The sequence below is a fragment of the Anguilla anguilla genome, chromosome 2, assembly GCF_013347855.1.
Source record: "Anguilla anguilla isolate fAngAng1 chromosome 2, fAngAng1.pri, whole genome shotgun sequence".
Lineage (NCBI taxonomy): Eukaryota > Metazoa > Chordata > Actinopteri > Anguilliformes > Anguillidae > Anguilla > Anguilla anguilla.
Genome location: NC_049202.1, coordinates 58697984 through 58717551, shown reverse-complemented (window position 1 = coordinate 58717551; position 19568 = coordinate 58697984). Strand labels below are relative to the sequence as shown.

Below are 19568 nucleotides of genomic sequence, written 5' to 3'. Positions count from 1 at the left end.
AGAAAATTTCCACAAACATTTTGGCATTCATAATTTTTTGTCTTATCTGTATTTGTTGTTTCAGAACTTTTTATGAATAGTTCCCCCAATTTCAAGGTATTATAATGTTTAGGATAAATGGCTTCACAAGTGTTTCTGATTGGTCAGGTGTGTTCAGTTGCTTCCTTAGTGCAGGTATAAGAGAGTTTCAGTATCTAGGTTTGATTCTAGTCTTTTTATTGCCTTTGGAGTCTTATTGGTATTTGTCAACATGAGGACCAGAGTTGTGCCACTGAAAGTCAAGGAAGCCATTATGAGGCTGAGAAATAGAAAAACAAAAAACAGTCGCAGAGACATAGGCCAAATCTTAGGCTTACCAAAACTGTGTGGAACGTTGTTAAGAAGAAAAAGACCCTGGTGACCTCAGGAATCACGAAGACGCAGGTAATCCAAAAAATACAAGGAAGAGTCTGTGGTGGCTCAGACCCACCATGCCTGGAGTTCAACACCCTTTCCCCCCCCAAAAAAAACAAAAAAACAAACGCACCCTGGTGGGCCTCACCCTGGTGGACCCCTTGTGATAAAGTCTCTTCATTGAATTTTAAACCCTAAATCAATATTTTTTCATGTAGGAACAACCGGTCACTCATGAATAAATCAAGGAATAACTTATCCTGCTTCACAGTCCAGAAGTCCAGAGAAAATGTATTTCTTCAGCACTAATTTCTACTACAAAATACACATTTATTTATTTATTTATTTATTTATTTATTTATTTTGCTGGAATAGATTTGTGGACCTTAACTTTGATTATGAATTCAGATTTCATAACTGTAGGGTTAAAAAAAGACTCATAAGATACTCCTTGTACCCTGGTGGTGTGCTGTTTTTATTTTTATTTTTAAATATTAAAAAGGGCAATGTAGAACTTTTTCTAATGGTAGGGTCACTCTAGGCAAAGTCATGAAATTTCATGCTGAAAAAAAAGAAATGTTAAGAAAAGGAAAGTCTGGAAAGGATCATTTTTGTGCCTGAGGACAACAGCGGGGTCAACAGTTGACTCTCCCCGCCAGTGTTCTCTGGCTGAACTGGTCGTGAAATTTATGGCGAAAACAAAGTTCTACAGACCCTGTGGCTCTCCAGAGGCAGAATTTATCAAACGTCCTGCAACAGTATAATGAGGGAAGAGTTTGTAGTCACATTCCCCAAGCCATTATCGCCCCGGACTGCACCGAGATACACGTCAGAACACAAAGCTTTCAGGATTCTCGCTCGTCTGAATGCTCCTGAATCGATAGGAGGGTTCGCAGCAGTGAGCACTGATATATATATTCAACGTTCAGGAGAACAAATATTTATAAGTAGCATGTCATGATCAGCTGTACAGCATCCAGAACCATCCCAGATACTCTTCAGAATAGTAACTGAGTGTCTGCTTTTGCTGCACTTCAGTGACCTCATTGATTTTTAAGAGACTGAGTCATAGTGTCCTTTTAATGAACGATCAAGAACTATCAAATTTTCGGGAGGCAGAACAACCCTTCTTTAAGCCTTCTAAAAAAATGACAAGAGAACCGGCCTAACAGAAAAAGAATCACCCTGTCATCGGTAAACAAGGAGCCAGAATACGGTCATCTGCGTTTGCCCAATCCCAATCTGGGCCTGAGGTGGAAATTGAATCCAACTCACCGAGTGTACTACAATGTAACACTAATCAATACTTACAGTTCTTCACAGTTCAGCTATTTGGCAGATCCTTGTAGTCAAAATGACATTTCATTTTTGTGAAGGTGGGATGAGAGTGGAGACTCTAGCAAGGACTGAGGGACTTGCTAGCATCAATCAGGAAGACACCAATCTCACTGTAACTGTAACTTGTAGAAAATAGATTAACGGTGCTCTCTTTCTGTTATAACCCTCTGCTATTTTTCTGTTTTACAACTACCCTCTGCTCTCTCTTTCTGTTATAACCCTCTGCTATTTTTCTGTTCTACAACTACCCCCCTGCTCTCTCTTTCTGTTCCACAATTACCTCCTGCTCTCTTTCTGTTCTACAATTACCCTCCACTCTCTTTCTGTTCTACAATTACCCTCCACTCTCTGTTCCACAATTACCACTCTGCTCACTTTCTGTTCTACAACTACCCCCCACTCTCTCTTTCTGTTCCACAATTACCACTCTGCTCTCTCTTTCTGTTCCACAATTACCCTCCACTCTCTGTTCCACAACTACCCCCTGCTCACTTTCTGTTCTACAACTACCCCCTGCTCTCTCTTTCTGTTCCACAATTACCACTCTGCTCTCTCTTTCTGTTCCACAATTACCACTCTGCTCTCTTTCTGTTCCACAATTACCACTCTGCTCTCTTTCTGTTCCACAATTACCACTCTGCTCTCTTTCTGTTCCACAATTACCACTCTGCTCTTTTTCTGTTCTACAACTACCCCCTGCTCTCTCTTTCTGTTCCACAATTACCACTCTGCTCTCTCTTTCTGTTCCACAATTACCCTCCACTCTCTGTTCCACAATTACCACTCTGCTCTCTTTCTGTTCCACAATTAACACTCTGCTCTCTTTCTGTTCCACAATTACCACTCTGCTCTCTTTCTGTTCCACAATTACCACTCTGCTCTCTTTCTGTTCCACAATTACCACTCTGCTCTTTTTCTGTTCTACAACTACCCCCCTGCTCTCTCTTTCTGTTCCACAATTACCACTCTGCTCTCTCTTTCTCTTCTGTATACTGTTCTGTTCTCTTTATGTTCTTTCCCTGCTCTTCTACTCCTCTGTTCCATTAAACGTAAATAAAATAGACTGACTCTGCTCGAACTCATCGTGTGTGGCACTGTGTGACTTGGAAAAAGCCAAAAAAAAAAAAAAACACTCAATGAGCATACCAACTCCGTGAGTCCTATTTGCTGCATAATTTCATAATGCTTTTAATTTTTATCAATTGTAAAAATCATCATTGATGGTAATAGTTAAACACACTTTACAGAAACACACAGAGATCCACAAAAATATTAATTTATATATTATGTATAGTTATTTATATATTCGTCATATATGTTAGATGCATTTTATTCACAAATCCTCATCCCAGCTCTCCTTACGGAAAGCTAAAATATGACCATAATATGAAAAAGATTACCTTGACACATTTTACATACAGTATTACAGCAATATAATGTACATAAATTGCAATGTTTTCATTTAAATATTCCACAATTTGAATTCTATTACAAGGTTCATTGGAGTCATTTGCTGACCGTTGTTCTATCATGGATACTGAACCTAATATGGCTTAAATAAGAGAAAATGAAAAAACGATCATAGTTTTTTCAACAAAAAAAAAAAAAAAAAGGAAAAAACGAGATCGGAAATGTGCTTCAGCTTCAGCACAGATGGAGTCAGCATTCTGCGTCATAGACGGATGTGTCAGCACACCAATGCTGTGTGGACATGTGGGGTTTTGCAAACGACGACCGAAAGACAAAACTACTTCAAGCGTGACAAAGGCCGGAGAACAAAGAGCTCTTTTCACCTGCGACAATTCAGACGGGCACTCTCAAGTGACAGGACTTCAGTCAGGAACATCGGAGCACAGTAGGTAGGGTCAGGCTTGCGCTGTTAACCCTTGCATTTGAAAGCCGTGTTGGCATGCGAAAGACTCCCCAGCTTCCCCAGAGGCCCGGTCCTATTCCAGCACACAGCCTTAGCTGGGCGGCGCACAGACGCCGGGGTACCAGAACGTCGGACAGACAGACGGACCGTGAAGCGCAGGCCTGGCGGACAAATGGTAACAATTTAGATTGTGATAGAATTTGAACTTACTTCTGCAGACGCCTGAGAATCTTTCAACAAAATACACGACTAAGCCAGAACGTATAATCGAATAAAACTTTTAAACTATTAAAACTGTCCGTTAATCTGCAGGAGTTGTACCGGTGGTTTTAAGGGTAGGTTCTTTACGATATATTTTCAGTCCAATTTTTGGAAGCTGTAAACATCTGAAAAAAAAAGTGTCTCTCCAACGCTCACACGTTTTGGGTTAGTTGTGCTTAGTTGATATTCATCAAAACAACCTGCAGGAGTGTTTTCAGACTTTATCAATATCTAAAAAGTAATTCAATCAAGTAATTCCACAGCTTATTTGACCCTGGCCTGAATACAGTTACACTCCTGACACTAAATATTTCAGGCGACTTACGCCTAAATCCAAATTCTACAAATTTTTCAGACCGACCCAGTTCCTCTGCCCAAACTTCTGGCTTTACATCCATTCAGCACCAGCCATAGCCCTTGAGGGGTCCCTCAAACCCAACATGTTAAATAATATATATATGTTAGGATAATTAGGGGCCCCCCTGGTATTCACGGGGGCCCTATGCATACGCTTCCCAGTGACCAAAAGCCGGAATCTTGATGACTAAAGGGGTGGAAATCTAGACTGGGAGATGTTTGGACAAACAGACTATACCCCAATATTGCTGAGGTCTGACCTCGGAAATAGCCTGGCTACATCCTAGTCAGCAAGAAAACTTTCACTTTTTAATGAAATGTAGCCTGAGCTTTTCACCACAGAAATGTCCATTGGGCTACGTCACAGGCCAGGTCTGCGTCTGTTACATATCATGTGACATTTCACACGATAGATATACTCAGACCTCAGTGTCAAGCAAATTCCAGCCATCTTGAATTCAATAACTTAATAAAGAAATTGTTCTCGCAAGGAACGCTTCACGGTTCTAGTCAGGAGATACGACGTGTCTGAAATGATCCATATTTTGGATTAAGGGCCTCCTCACAAGCAGGGTTAAGGGGGGCACAGGTAAGGGTGCGTTGATGAAGAGAAGCGTTCAAATGTTCACAATCTGAAGGTGTCTGTGTTCATGTGCACTTGAGGCTAAGTTCCACGATTCAACTTCCATTGACACACACTGTTTATTGGTGAACAATGAGAGTGAGAACTTAACGTACAACATCTCCAACACAGCATAGGCTCTACATCCAACTACTGTCTGTCTTCTCCACCTCTTTGGTTAACCTGATGCCTTTCATCTGTGGAGTCTGGTACCTCCATCACCAACACACAAAGAGAAACATTACCATAGTACACACAAACACACACACACACAGGCACACAGTACACATGCGTGCACACACGCACACACACATACATGTCCATGTGCACTTTCAAACTTTTGCATACACATGTGTACTCAAAATCACACAAACTTTTTCACACACACACACACATACAGAGAGGTAAATCCCTGCTGCTTATATTTACAGGAATACACCACATAATCGAAGGAGATAAAAAAAAAAACAAGATGATATCAAAGAAAATAAAGTGCAGTAAAGATGGTCAATATCCTCCATACGCCCCTTTTTAACCAATGAGTTAAGGTGCTAGTCCAGAGTTACACTCTTCCACATTTTCAGAGAGACAGAGATTGAGAGAGAAAGTGAGAGAGAGAGAGAGAGAGAGAGAGAGAGAGAGGTGGAAATGAGAGAGAGGGAGAGATGAAGAGAGAATGAGAGTTTGAGAGAGAGAGGGGGAAATATGTGGTAGAATGGAGGAGGGCAGTACATATTAATTCCTTGCTCAACAATGATGTAAAATGAGACATATTCATTTATACAATTCATCATTTACAGTCCAACATTACAGTATATACAAGCCCAGCAGGATACATATTATACATTTACTCCTTCAGCCCTAATAATGTCATAATCATAATAATAATAATTATAATAGAATGTATTTCATTACATCCAAAAGTATCATACAAAAATAAAAACTGTACATGACCACTTTAGAGGAAACATTTGAGGCATTTGCTTATTTTTTGTTTTCCCTTTCAGTTATTTTCAACACTTATGAAGCATGGCAGCAAGGAATCAATATAGTAATAGTAAATAGTAAATCAACAAGAGATAAATGCTACAGTATTGTGTTAAAATGGCAATCTTTGTGTTTTTAAATATATATTTTAGGAGCACACATAAATGGAGATTCCACAGGGGGCCTCCGGCATGAGATTAAGCGTGTGTGTGAACAGGCTTCAGGTACAGGTGTTTTCCTTTTTAAAAAAGACCCCACGCGAAAGAATTTCCTTCAACTTCAGTAGCTGTAAAATGTTTCAGTATTACTCTCACGGTGTTAAGACTTATAAACACAGATAAACACTCATCTTTCTCACTGAGCACATGCCATGTGCGTGTGTGTGTGTGTGTGTGTCTGCGGGCGTGTGTTTGCATATGTGTGTGCTTCTCTGTGGATGTGTGAGCGTGAGCATGTGTGTCTGTATATGTGTATGTGGGTGTGTGTTTGTGTGTGTGTGTGTGTGTGTGTGTGTGTGTTTGTGTATGTGTGTGCTTCTCTGAGGATGTGTGAGTGTGAGCGTGTGTGTCTGTATATGTGTATGTGGGTGTGTGTTTGTGTGTTCATGTGAGTGTGCATTTGTGTGTACGTGTGTGTGTGTTTAAAAGAGAGAGAGATGGATACAGGTCTGTGTTTGTGTACATGTGCGCACACGGCATGTCTGCGTGAAAGAGTTTCCCAGAAAAAAACCAAATGTGCTCTTCATCTGTGAGACTTGCGATTCTGTTATATGGTAAGACGAGTAACCCACTCAAAGCAACAACTCCTCTTTCGGTTACCCAGACAACATCGCCCCAGGGGTAGCCGTGTTTGACACTAGTGCCCTCTATGGGCCAGGAGGAAGACTTACTGTGGAGTTATTTTTTTTTCCCCACAGAGAGTAAATATGACAGTAATAACAGACAGCACAGGAGGAGCTTGAAACGTCACGATCAAAAAGAATAGACAACAGCAAACCACGCGGACCTCTCCTTTCCCACAAGCCATTGTGCTCCCACGGTTCCAAGGTAAAGCCGTCATTGGTCCTTCAGAAAGGCACGCGGCCATATTGCACTGGTAGCACTGCTGGTAAAATGGAAAAGGGCGGTGTCTGGGGGGGGGGGGGGGGGGGGTTGAAAGGGGGTAGGGGTACTCTTCCTCTCATCTCCTAGCCCTCATTTAACAAAAATAATAATAATAATGTCCTCTGGCTTAGCTTCTTCTTATTCTGAGAAAAATAGAAAATCCTATTTAAAAACAAACAAACAAACAATAAAAAAAAAAAAACGATCGGCACACAACTGCTTGGGAAAACTGGGCGGAGTTCCAGGGTGGAGTTCCGGGTGGCGTTCCGAGTGGAGCTCCACGCGGAGAAAGATGAGTCAGTCCTACACATTGACACTCAATATACAGATGGCTTTTCCCCAGTCCGTCCGAAATATACACACACACACACAGAAATACATGTGCATGAGCAAGTAGAGCAAGTACACCTGTACGCGTGTTTCTGAGTATACAGCATGCGCACAACTGAATGTGCGAACGAGTGTGTTTGCATTTGTGAGCGTGTATGTGCGTTTGAGTACAAATGCGAGTGTACATGTGAACATAAGATTGAGAGTATACACATGTATGCACAAACATGTGTGTGTGTGTGTGTGTGTATGTGTGTGTGCGCGTGTGTGCATGTGTGTGTTGAGTCCAGAGTGCTACATTGTCTTCAATGGCGATAAAATAATGCTCTTCCCCAGGTGCAGTTCCTCAGAAAGACCACTGTGTGGCGCCAACACAATCCAAATCTACAGCTGCTGTGTAAATAGTTTTGTTCATATTTTGTTCCCGTTTTTTAAAAAATAAATGTCTTTTTTTATCAATAAGCGTCATTATTTTTTGTCACACTTGTTTTGTCCTCCATGGCTGGGGTGGAGTGAACTTTCCTGCATCCCCCAGCAGTACCCTGACTACAGATCCCCCCCCCCCACACACACACACACACACACACAAGTACATACACAAACACAATCTACCCCCACCACACACAGTCTAAACATCATACAGCCAACCCTGTGCCATATATATTCTAAATCCACCTATGCTGATAAACACCCACTCCTCACACACACAGGTAAACACACCCCTTTGTACAACTCACGCCCACAGACACTCTAGACCCCACCCCCCCCGACCATGTACACCTATTCTTCCCAGTCAAGGGCAGTGGCAGAAGGTGGATGGAGGGGCGTGGCAGTTGAGAGGGGTGGGGCTTGCAGGTATGAGGGGTGGTGTGGCTGTGTGTGTTTGTGTGTATAAAGGGCGAGGGTGGGGGGAGACTATTGAGTGTGATTCTTCCTCATGTGTCATTCTCCTCCTCTTCCTCATGGCCTTCATCTGAGAGTCCATTCTCTCCCACCTGCTCGCACTCCACCCCTTCCTCCTCTCTACCCTCCACTTCCTCCTGCTCTTTTCCCTCCTCTTCCTCTTTTTCTTCTTCCTTTGCACCTTCTTCTTCTACCTCTTCTTCCTCTTTCATTTCCTCCCCCTCCTCTTCCTCCTCATTTTCTCCTTCCTGCTCTTCCTCCAGCCCTGGCTCTCCCTCCCCCTCCCTCTCCTCCCCCTCCTCCTCTTCCTCCTCCTGGTCATCGCAGGTCTCCCCTAAGTGGTTGTGGTTGGGTTGCCCCTCCCCCTCGTCCTCCAGGGTCAGTTCGAACTGAAACTTGTCCCCGCAGGCGCCCAGCTCCTTGTCCGGGACGTCTGGGGGAGGGGAGGGGCTTTGGGGGATAGTGCTCTGGTACCAGTCCCGGTTCTCCTCCAGGGTGTCCAGGATGTCCTGGGCATCGGGGTGCACCAGGTCCCCCCACGTCTCCCACAGGGGGTGCACGATGTAGTCAATGAAGCCCACCTATAACCAAGGGAACGCACACACGCACACACACGTACATACAGGCACACACACACACACATACACACACATGAACATGTGCACACACACACGTACACACACATGTGCGTACACACACATACACAGATATATAAGATGGGTAGACATATTATTCCCATATAAACATGAAACGTATGTGTGTGTATGTGCGTGAGCGTGTGTGTCACCTGGCTCTTCTCCACAGACGCAGTGTGTTTGTCGCACATGGGGCTGATCTCCATGCCTCTCTCCCTCTCTTTGTCTCCCTGGCGGAAGAACTCCTGCATGATGCGCTCAGTCCACTGCCTGTACACGGCCAGCGGCTTGGTGGGGTTACTCAGGTCTGCGCAGTGCACCATGTTCCGCAGGACCTGCAGCACACAGCACGCTAAAGCTGACCGTCGCTCACACGCAGCACGCTAAAGCTTACCATCGCTCACACGCAGCACGCCAAACCTGACCCTCGCTCACACGCAGCACGCCGAACCTGACTGTACCTCACACGCAGCACGCCAAACCTGACCCTCGCTCACACGCAGCACGCCGAACCTGACTGTACCTCACACGCAGCACGCCAAACCTGACCCTCGCTCACACGCAGCACGCCAAACCTGACCCTCGCTCACACGCAGCACGCCAAACCTGACCCTCGCTCACACGCAGCACGCCAAACCTGACTGTCACTCACACGCAGCACGCCAAACCTGACTGTCGCTCACACGCAGCACGCCAAACCTGACTGTACCTCACACACAGCACGCCAAACCTGACCCTCGCTCACACGCAGCACGCCAAACCTGACCATCACTCACACGCAGCACGCCAAACCTGACCCTCGCTCACACGCAGCACGCCAAACCTGACCCTCGCTCACACGCAGCACACTAAACCTGACCCTCGCTCACACGCAGCACGCCAAACCTGACCCTCGCTCACACGCAGCACGCCAAACCTGACCCTCGCTCACACGCAGCACACCAAACCTGACCCTCGCTCACACGCAGCACGCCAAACCTGACCCTCGCTCACACGCAGCACGCCAAACCTGACCCTCGCTCACACGCAGCACGCCAAACCTGACTGTCACTCACACGCAGCACACCAAACCTGACTGTACCTCACACGCAGCACGCCAAACCTGACCCTCGCTCACACGCAGCACACCAAACCTGACCCTCGCTCACACGCAGCACGCCAAACCTGACCCTCGCTCACACGCAGCACGCCAAACCTGACTGTACCTCACACGCAGCACACCAAACCTGACCGTCACTCACACGCAACACGCCAAACCTGACCCTCGCTCACACGCAGCACGCCAAACCTGACCCTCGCTCACGCGCAGCACGCCAAACCTGACCGTCACTCACACGCAACACGCCAAACCTGACCGTCACTCACACGCAGCACGCCAAACCTGACCCTCGCTCACACGCAGCACGCCAAACCTGACTGTACCTCACACGCAGCACACCAAACCTGACCCTCGCTCACACGCAGCACGCCAAACCTGACTGTACCTCACACGCAGCACGCCAAACCTGACCCTCGCTCACACGCAGCACACCAAACCTGACCCTCGCTCACACGCAGCACACCAAACCTGACCGTCACTCACACGCAGCACGCCAAACCTGACCCTCACTCACACGCAGCACGCTAAACCTGACTGTACCTCACACGCAGCACGCCAAACCTGACCCTCGCTCACACGCAGCACGCTAAACCTGACTGTACCTCACGCGCAGCACGCCAAACCTGACCCTCGCTCACACGCAGCACGCCAAACCTGACCCTCACTCACACGCAGCACACCAAACCTGACTGTACCTCACACACAGCACGCCAAACCTGACCGTCACTCACACGCAGCACGCCAAACCTGACCGTCACTCACACGCAGCACGCCAAACCTGACCCTCGCTCACACGCAGCACGCTAAACCTGACTGTACCTCACACGCAGCACGCCAAACCTGACCCTCGCTCACACGCAGCACACCAAACCTGACTGTACCTCACACGCAGCACGCCAAACCTGACCCTCGCTCACACGCAGCACGCCAAACCTGACCCTCGCTCACACGCAGCACACCAAACCTGACCCTCGCTCACACGCAGCACGCCAAACCTGACCCTCGCTCACACGCAGCACGCCAAACCTGACCCTCGCTCACACGCAGCACGCCAAACCTGACTGTACCTCACACGCAGCACACCAAACCTGACTGTACCTCACACGCAGCACGCCAAACCTGACCCTCGCTCACACGCAGCACGCCAAACCTGACCCTCGCTCACACGCAGCACACCAAACCTGACCCTCGCTCACACGCAGCACGCCAAACCTGACCCTCGCTCACACGCAGCACGCCAAACCTGACCCTCGCTCACACGCAGCACGCCAAACCTGACTGTACCTCACACGCAGCACGCCAAACCTGACTGTCACTCACACGCAGCACGCCAAACCTGACCCTCGCTCACACGCAGCACGCCAAACCTGACCCTCGCTCACACGCAGCACACCAAACCTGACCCTCGCTCACACGCAGCACGCCAAACCTGACCCTCGCTCACGCGCAGCACGCCAAACCTGACCCTCGCTCACACGCAGCACGCCAAACCTGACCCTCGCTCACACGCAGCACGCCAAACCTGACCCTCGCTCACACGCAGCATGCCAAACCTGACTGTCACTCACACGCAGCACGCCGAACCTGACCCTCGCTCACACGCAGCACGCCAAACCTGACTGTACCTCACACGCAACACGCCAAACCTGACTGTACCTCACACGCAGCACGCCAAACCTGACCCTCACTCACACGCAGCACGCCAAACCTGACCCTCGCTCACACGCAGCACGCTAAACCTGACCCTCGCTCACACGCAGCACACCAAACCTGACCCTCGCTCACACGCAGCACACCAAACCTGACCCTCGCTCACACGCAGCACGCCAAACCTGACTGTACCTCACACGCAGCACGCCAAACCTGACCCTCGCTCACACGCAGCACGCTAAACCTGACTGTACCTCACACGCAGCACGCCAAACCTGACCCTCGCTCACACGCAGCACGCCAAACCTGACTGTCGCTCACACGCAGCACACCAAACCTGACCCTCGCTCACACGCAGCACGCCAAACCTGACCCTCGCTCACACGCAGCACGCCAAACCTGACCCTCGCTCACACGCAGCACGCCTGTGACATGGCAAACCTTACCGTCACTCACACGCAGCACATGGTCACCTGTATCTGGTCAGTACAGTGGTCAAAGCTCACCTGTATGTGGTCAGAGCTCACCTGTATGCGGTCATTGTAGCGCTCAGAGCTCACCTGTACGCGGTCAGTGTAGCGCTCAGAGCTCACCTGTATGCGGTCAGTGTAGCAGTCTGAGCTCACCTGTATGCGGTCAGTGTAGCAGTCAGAACTCACCTGTATGCGGTCAGTGTAGCAGTCAGAGCTCACCTGTATGTGGTCAGTGTAGCGCTCAGAGCTCACCTGTATGCGGTCAGTGTAGCAGTCAGAGCTCACCTGTATGCGGTCAGTGTAGCAGTCAGAGCTCACCTGTACGCGGTCAGTGTAGCGCTCAGAGCTCACCTGTATGTGGTCAGTGTAGCGCTCAGAGCTCACCTGTATGTGGTCAGTGTAGCGCTCAGAGCTCACCTGTATGCGGTCAGTGTAGCGCTCAGAGCTCACCTGTATGTGGTCAGTGTAGCGCTCAGAGCTCACCTGTATGCGGTCAGTGTAACAATCAGAGCTCACCTGTATGCGGTCAGTATAGCGGTCAGAGCTCACCTGTATGTGGTCAGTGTAGCGCTCAGAGCTCACCTGTATGCGGTCAGTGTAGCAGTCAGCGCTCACCTGTATGTGGTCAGTGTAGCGCTCAGAGCTCACCTGTATGGGGTCAGTATAGCGCTCAGAGCTCACCTGTACGCGGTCAGTGTAGTGGTCCAGCAGAAGCACTCCTGAACTTGTCACTTTCTTGGTCTCCACCATCGTCTTTAGGTCAGCCAGCAGACTCATGTGTTTGGACATGTCTGTAGCCAACACCTACAGAGAGAGAAGAGAGTGGTGGCAGAAAGAAAAAAAGACAGAAGGAAATTAAGAAAGAAGCAGAGATGAAGGGAGAAAGAGGAGGAGCAGTGTGATTATTCTAATTAGTCCAATTTATTATGAGTTACATTACATTACATTTATTTGGCAGACGCTTTTATCCAAAGCGACGTACAAAAAGTGCATTTCATGGTCATAGACAACTGCTAAACACAGGTTCAGTAAGGTACAATACTTATTTTGTACAGCTATTTCTAGCCAAGAACACTGTTTAGTTCACACAGTGAACACTATTCAGACCTAAGTTCAAAAATGACCATTCCAACTGCCAAAGGATTCTCTATTCCCCAGCTGAGCCTGCCACCCCCCCCCCCCCCTCCCCCCCGGTTCCATTGGAGGGTTACTGTGACGGACAGGCATTCATCATTCCCCAGCTGAGCCCGCTCCCCACCCCCCTCTCCTGCTCCCATTGGAGGGTTACTGTGACAGACAGGCCCTCACCATGTCAATCACCATCCTGCGCAAGCTCTGTCGCTGCCTCTTGCTCAGGTTCTGGAAGATGTCGCAGTTCTCCTCGTGCAGCAGCTTGAAGCCCACGGCCAGGTGATGGTTCTCCAGAACTGACTCATCATTGTACATCAGCGCCAGCTCAGAGTCTGAGAGAGAGAGGATCACACGCAGTGCTATAGACCAGCAGTGATACTCTGTATACTCCTGACAAGTACAGCAGTACACCATAAACCACTTACAATAACAGCAATGCACCATATACCACGTACAATTACAGCAATACTTTATATACACCTTAGAATTACAGCAATACACCATATACCACTTACAATTACAGCAATACTCTATACACCCCTTAGAATTACAGCAACACACCATATACCGCTTGCAATTACAGCAATACTCAATATACCCCTTAGAATTACAGCAATACACCATATACCACTTACAATTACAGCAATACACCATAAACCACTTACAATTACAGCAATACACCATAACCCACTTACAATTAGAGCAATACACCATATGCCACTTAAAAGTACAGCAATACTCCATATACTCCTTCCAATTACAGCAATACTATATATAGCCCCTTACGATCACAGCAATACTCTATATACCCCTTAGAAATACAGCAAAACTCTATATACCCCTTACAATTACAACAATACTCTCTATACCATTACAATTACAGAAATACTCTAAATACCCCTTAGAATTACAGCAGCACACCATATACCACTTACAATTACAACAATAGTCTATATACCCATTACAATTAGAATACACTATACCCCTTACAATTACAGCAACATTCTATGTGCCTCTTACAATCTACAGCAATACTATATCAATCAATCAATCAATCAAACTTTATTTATAAAGGACATTTCCGACAGCGGGTGCAACTCAATATGCCGTACATAAAAAGACAGAAACAAACAAGGTGATTGAAGGATATTAGAGAAAACATTTAAGACCTAAGGACAAAACTAAAATCAAGATAAAAATTAGGGTAAACGGCAGCAGTAGTGAAAGTGGCGCAACAAAAAACACAGCAGACAAACAAGGTCAGATAAATAACAGAGTAAATAGTTTAAAATAAATAAAAACATTTTTAAAAATGCATAAAAACCAGAAGTAGTACAAATAAAGATAAAAGTATAAAAAGTAGATCAGGGAGGGTAAGAACAAGGCTAAAACCAGGTAAAAAGCCATGCTAAGAGAAATAAAAGAAATAACAACAACAACAACAACAACAACAACAATAATAATAATAATAATAATAATAAGAATAAAATAAATAAGTAATAATATACATATATGTATATAAAAAATAAAATATGGATAAAACAGTGCTATAAAACCTAGGTAAAAGCCATGCTAAAATGGTGCATCTTAAGATTTCTTTTAAAAATGTCCACAGATTCAGAGACCTGGAGGTCCTCTATATACCCCTAATAATTACAGAAATACTACATATACCCCTTACAATCTACAGCAATACTCTGTATACCCATCACGATCTGCAGCAATGTTCTATACATACCTTTTACAATCACATCAACACCCTATATACCCTTTACAATCTACAGCAATACCCTACATAAGCCTTACAATCTACAGCAATAATCTATATACCCCTTACAATCTAGAGACATACTCTATCTACCCATTACACTATATAATATTATAAAACCAATTACAATCTACGGGAATGTTACTGTATATATACCCATTACAATCTACAGCAATATAGTATATACCCATAACAATCTATACCACTACTCCATACATGCAAAATGTGAATACACTCCTTAAATGCCCTGAAAATTTAAAATGTACAATGAAATGCAAATAATATTTTTTTTCTATTAATGAAAATGGATTTTTCTTTGCAAAAACACATTGCACAGCAATACTTCATATACTCAGCAACCCTCAATCTATGCAACAGCCCACATTGCCGAACTAAGCTATCGTACAGTGTACTCTTCTTCGCTGTACAGTGCTCTATGTCTATGCAGCATATTGTCATGTATGCTCAATGCTCATGTTTGTGTTTTACAGCACAAAAACCTATGCAGCACTTTGAGCCAGTACAAGGAGAAGCTCTTTAGAACGAGGCTGATTTTATTACGGCTGTGCAGTGGTGACTCACTGGTGTTGATGAGGAACTGGTTGGAGACTCCGGGATGATCCACGTCATGGATCGCTGCAGCAAACAGAGCAGCCAGGATCTCCAGATCTGTGAAAACAGCCTGAGAGACAGAGGGAGGGAGGGAGTGAGGGAGGGGGAGAGAGAGGTGGTGTGCAGCGAGAGAGAGTGACAGAGAGAGAGGGAGGGAGGGAGTGAGGGAGAGGGAGAGAGAGGGGGGGTGCAGAGAGAGAGAGTGACAGAGAGAGAGAGAGAGGGGGTGGAGGTGAGAGAGAGGGAGAGAGAGAAAGGGAGGGGGTGGGGAGAGAGTGAGTGACAGAGAGAGAGAAAGAGAGGGGGGGTGAGAAAGCGAGAGCGACGGGGCAGAGAGAGAGGGAGAGGGGGTGGGGAGAGAGAGGGAGAGAGATGAGGAAGTAAAAAAGAAAGAGAGAGGTGGAAATAAGAAGAATGGAGGGGGGCAGTACACATTAATTCCCTGCAATGTATTTCTGTAAAATTATAATTATGCATATTAATTTATATAATTAATAATTTACACTTGAACATTACTCTATAGAGAGAAAGAAAGAGAGAGAGAGACAGACAGAAAGAGAAAAAGAGAGGAAAAGGTAATCAGAGTTGAACACATCTCTTCAATTTGAAGTCCTCCTTTTTAATGAGGCACTGTCTTTTCTCTTCCCCAGGGCTGAATTTAGAGGAATGCCATGTTACTGTGTTATAAGTGCGGCAGATGCAGAAATGTGGCTGTCGGCAGCAGAAGGCGACAGCACACACAGAAGTGTGACTGGCACACCTGAAACCCACAGCACACACCCCCGTTGCATTCCCAATGAATTACTTTCCTTTCAATTTTAAAATAGATGCATGCATACTTTCCATATGTCCATCTTTTTCACATGTGTAAATTATACATTACTACATTTATGTGCTTTGGTGTAATGTTCTTATGCATGCTGTAGAATATGTCTATTCTAACAACTGTTTTTCCAACTTGGCTGGCTGTGTAGAAGTGGTACCAAAATGAATTTTTTCTGAATGGAACGATAAAGAAAAAATCAACTGGATTTAACTCGCCATGTGCCACTGAAAACTGTGACAAAGCTCCTTTGTTAAAAGCGCTATACAAATAAAAATTGATTGATTGATTGATTGAAAACACCAAGAGATTACTGATTATAACATGTGTGGAGGCCAACCATGCATTATATGTTTACATAATTTAATACAAATTATTAATGTATTATGATGACTCTTTGGTGTCACCTGAATAGTGGGTGGACCCCAGGTAATAAGAACCCCACCTTTCCCTTTGCCAAAGCTCCCTTCCTTTGTTATTTGCCTATGTTGGAGCTGTGGGACACTTTTCACTGGTTGGATTGTTCTCTTTGTTTTACACTTACAACGTCTCACATGTACACATTCATTTACTTCTGAACATCCGCACGCACTACCGACAATGCTGACTGTCCCACTCAACCCTGCTTATATCTTATTTAGTTAATAAATTAATTTATTACTTTAAGCAACATTTAATGTGTGTTCTCCCTCCTTTTGCCATGACTTTTGAGCCGGCCATGACAGTATCAACGACCTGTAGCTGATTCGTTTTAGCGAGTTAGCTGAGCCATTGTATTGATTTAGCATGGTGTCATTGCACTAAGTTAGCATGAAGTAAGTGTACTGAGGTAGCATGTTGATGCTGAACTGAATTAGCATGGAATTGATGTACTGAGTTAGCATGGTGTCAGTGTATTGAATTAGCATGATGTTGGTATACTGAGTTAGTGTGGCATTGGTGTACTGAGTAGGCAAGCTGTTGGGTTACTGAGTTAGCATGGTATTAATGTACCGAGTTAGCATAGTGTCAGTGTATTCAGTAAACATGATATCAGTGTGCTGAGTTAGCATGGTGTTTGAGTACTGGGTTAGCATGGCATCAGAATACTGAATTAGGATGTTGTTGGGGTACTCTGTAAGCATGGTTTTGTTATACTGAGTTAGCATGGTGTTGGTGTACTCTGTAAGCATGGTTTTGGTGTACTGAGTTAGCACAGTGTTGGTGTACTCTGTAAGTATGTTTTTGGTGTACTGAGTTAGCATGTTATATGTGTACTAAGTTTGCATGCTGTTGGCATACTCAGTAAGCACTGTGTGTTTCTAGTGAGTAGTTAAGTGGAGGTGAGCTAGTCCAGTGTTGGCTCAAGAGTGTTAGTATCCAAAAATGTGCAGTAAGACTAGATTTGTTATGCTAAGTGTGCACTTAGACCATTGGAAGTGCACTAAATGTAAAGCAGTTAGAAGTGCTGGCGGTGGTGGCGTGGGCACTCACGTCGAGGGCTGGGGTGGACAGAAGCACGTGCGTGGACTGTGTGACATCAGCAGCATGTAGGCTGTTGTGGTAGGCCACGTTGGAATGGTAGTGGTCCTCCAGGGTCATCACATATGTGATGAAAGTGTCCACTGGAATTCGGAATGTCTTCAACAGATCTCTCTCCTGCAAACACACAATGTTACCTACATGCAGCACACACATGCATGGACACAAACACACATGGGCGTAGACACGCTCACTCACATGACGCACACGTTAACACGCAAACAGTCTCTCTCTGTCTCCTGCTTTATAGGCATGACATATTTCCAAATACACTCTGTCTCTCTCTCACACAAACACACACACACACACACACACATACACACATATACACATACATTACACACACAGGCACGCACATACACACACAAGCACGTATACATACATACTCACACACACAAACAGACACACACAATCACCTGGAAGATGGCAAACATGATGCAGCTAAGGGGTCTGTTGTTGGTGAACTCTGCAACACGGAAGATATTCAAACCCCACTTATTCAAATCATCCAGCTCCTGCAACAGACATTACAAACACTTCAGAATACTTGTGTGTGTGTTTTTGTGTGTGTGTTTGTGTGCATGTGTGTGTGTGTGTGTGTGTATATGTGTGTGCATGTGTATGTGTGCATATGTGTGTGCGAGTGTGTGTGTGTGTGTGTGTGTGTGTGTGTATGCATGTGCATGTGAGTGTGTGTGTGTGTGTGCGTGCGTGTGAGCGTGTGTGTGTGTAACGTGGGGAACATACCTTGCCCAGCGCTTCCTCCTGCTCAGTCTGCACTCCGAAGCGAGGCAGGGTGGAGTTGGAGAGGCTGGAGCTGTGGGTGAGCTTCCTCACGCCGCTGATGTGACACATGGGCTTCTCCCGCTCTCCCGTGGGGGACGGGATCTCCACCTCATTCTGCTTATCTGAGGACCCGCATAGAGACACTGCTGTATTACATGCATGGCACACACACAGCCGGCTATACCACACATACATATATATGCCACGCACACTCATCTATACCACACACTCACCGATACCCCCACACATATATACCAGACACAATAATATATACCACACACTCATCTATACCACACACACTAATATATACCATGCGTATTCATCTATACCACACTTGTTCATTTATAGCACACACACCCATATTTACACACACACATATCCCACACACCCATCTATAACACATGGGCTCATCAATACCACACATGCTCATCAATACCATATCAGCAAATCTATACCGTACATGCTCATATATACCACACATGCTCATCTATACCATTTGTGCAGATTTATACCATACACACTCATATATACCACACATGCTCATCTATACCACATACACTTATCTATACAACACATGCTCATCTATACCACACACACCAATATATACCACAAGCACATTTATATACCACTCACACTCATCTATACCACACACACTCATATACACCATTCCACAGATAAGTGTGTGCGTGTGTGTGTGTAAAAACAAACTGAAGGTGTACGGTTGGAGTGTTATATAAAGGTATAAACTTCAGGTGTACAGTTGAAGCTGTGAATATGTAAATCTGAGGTATGAGGAAGATATGCCGTAAAATCAGTGTGTGGTTGTGGTTTAAAGGTGGAGGTAAAGGTATGAACTAAGGTATTCAGTTGTACTTGTAGGTAAAGGTGTAAAGTCCATATGTG

General features: G+C 45.6%; 1 protein-coding gene across 2 annotated transcripts in view; it reads right to left on the bottom strand.

Moving 5' to 3' along the window:
- Positions 1–6706: 6706 nt before the first annotated feature.
- LOC118220558 (cAMP-specific 3',5'-cyclic phosphodiesterase 4C-like) overlaps positions 6707–19568 on the bottom strand; it is a 96734-nt gene continuing 83872 nt past the window's right edge. For both annotated transcript variants that reach the window (XM_035404399.1, XM_035404400.1), the window contains 8 exons: positions 18627–18787; positions 18296–18394; positions 17832–17996; positions 15506–15605; positions 13333–13487; positions 12706–12828; positions 8955–9137; positions 6707–8748 (listed from right to left, as the gene is read on the bottom strand). In XM_035404399.1, coding sequence (XP_035260290.1) covers positions 8200–8748; positions 8955–9137; positions 12706–12828; positions 13333–13487; positions 15506–15605; positions 17832–17996; positions 18296–18394; positions 18627–18787 — 1535 coding nt within the window. In that variant the 3' untranslated portion in view covers positions 6707–8199. The remainder of the gene's footprint in view (positions 8749–8954; positions 9138–12705; positions 12829–13332; positions 13488–15505; positions 15606–17831; positions 17997–18295; positions 18395–18626; positions 18788–19568) is intronic.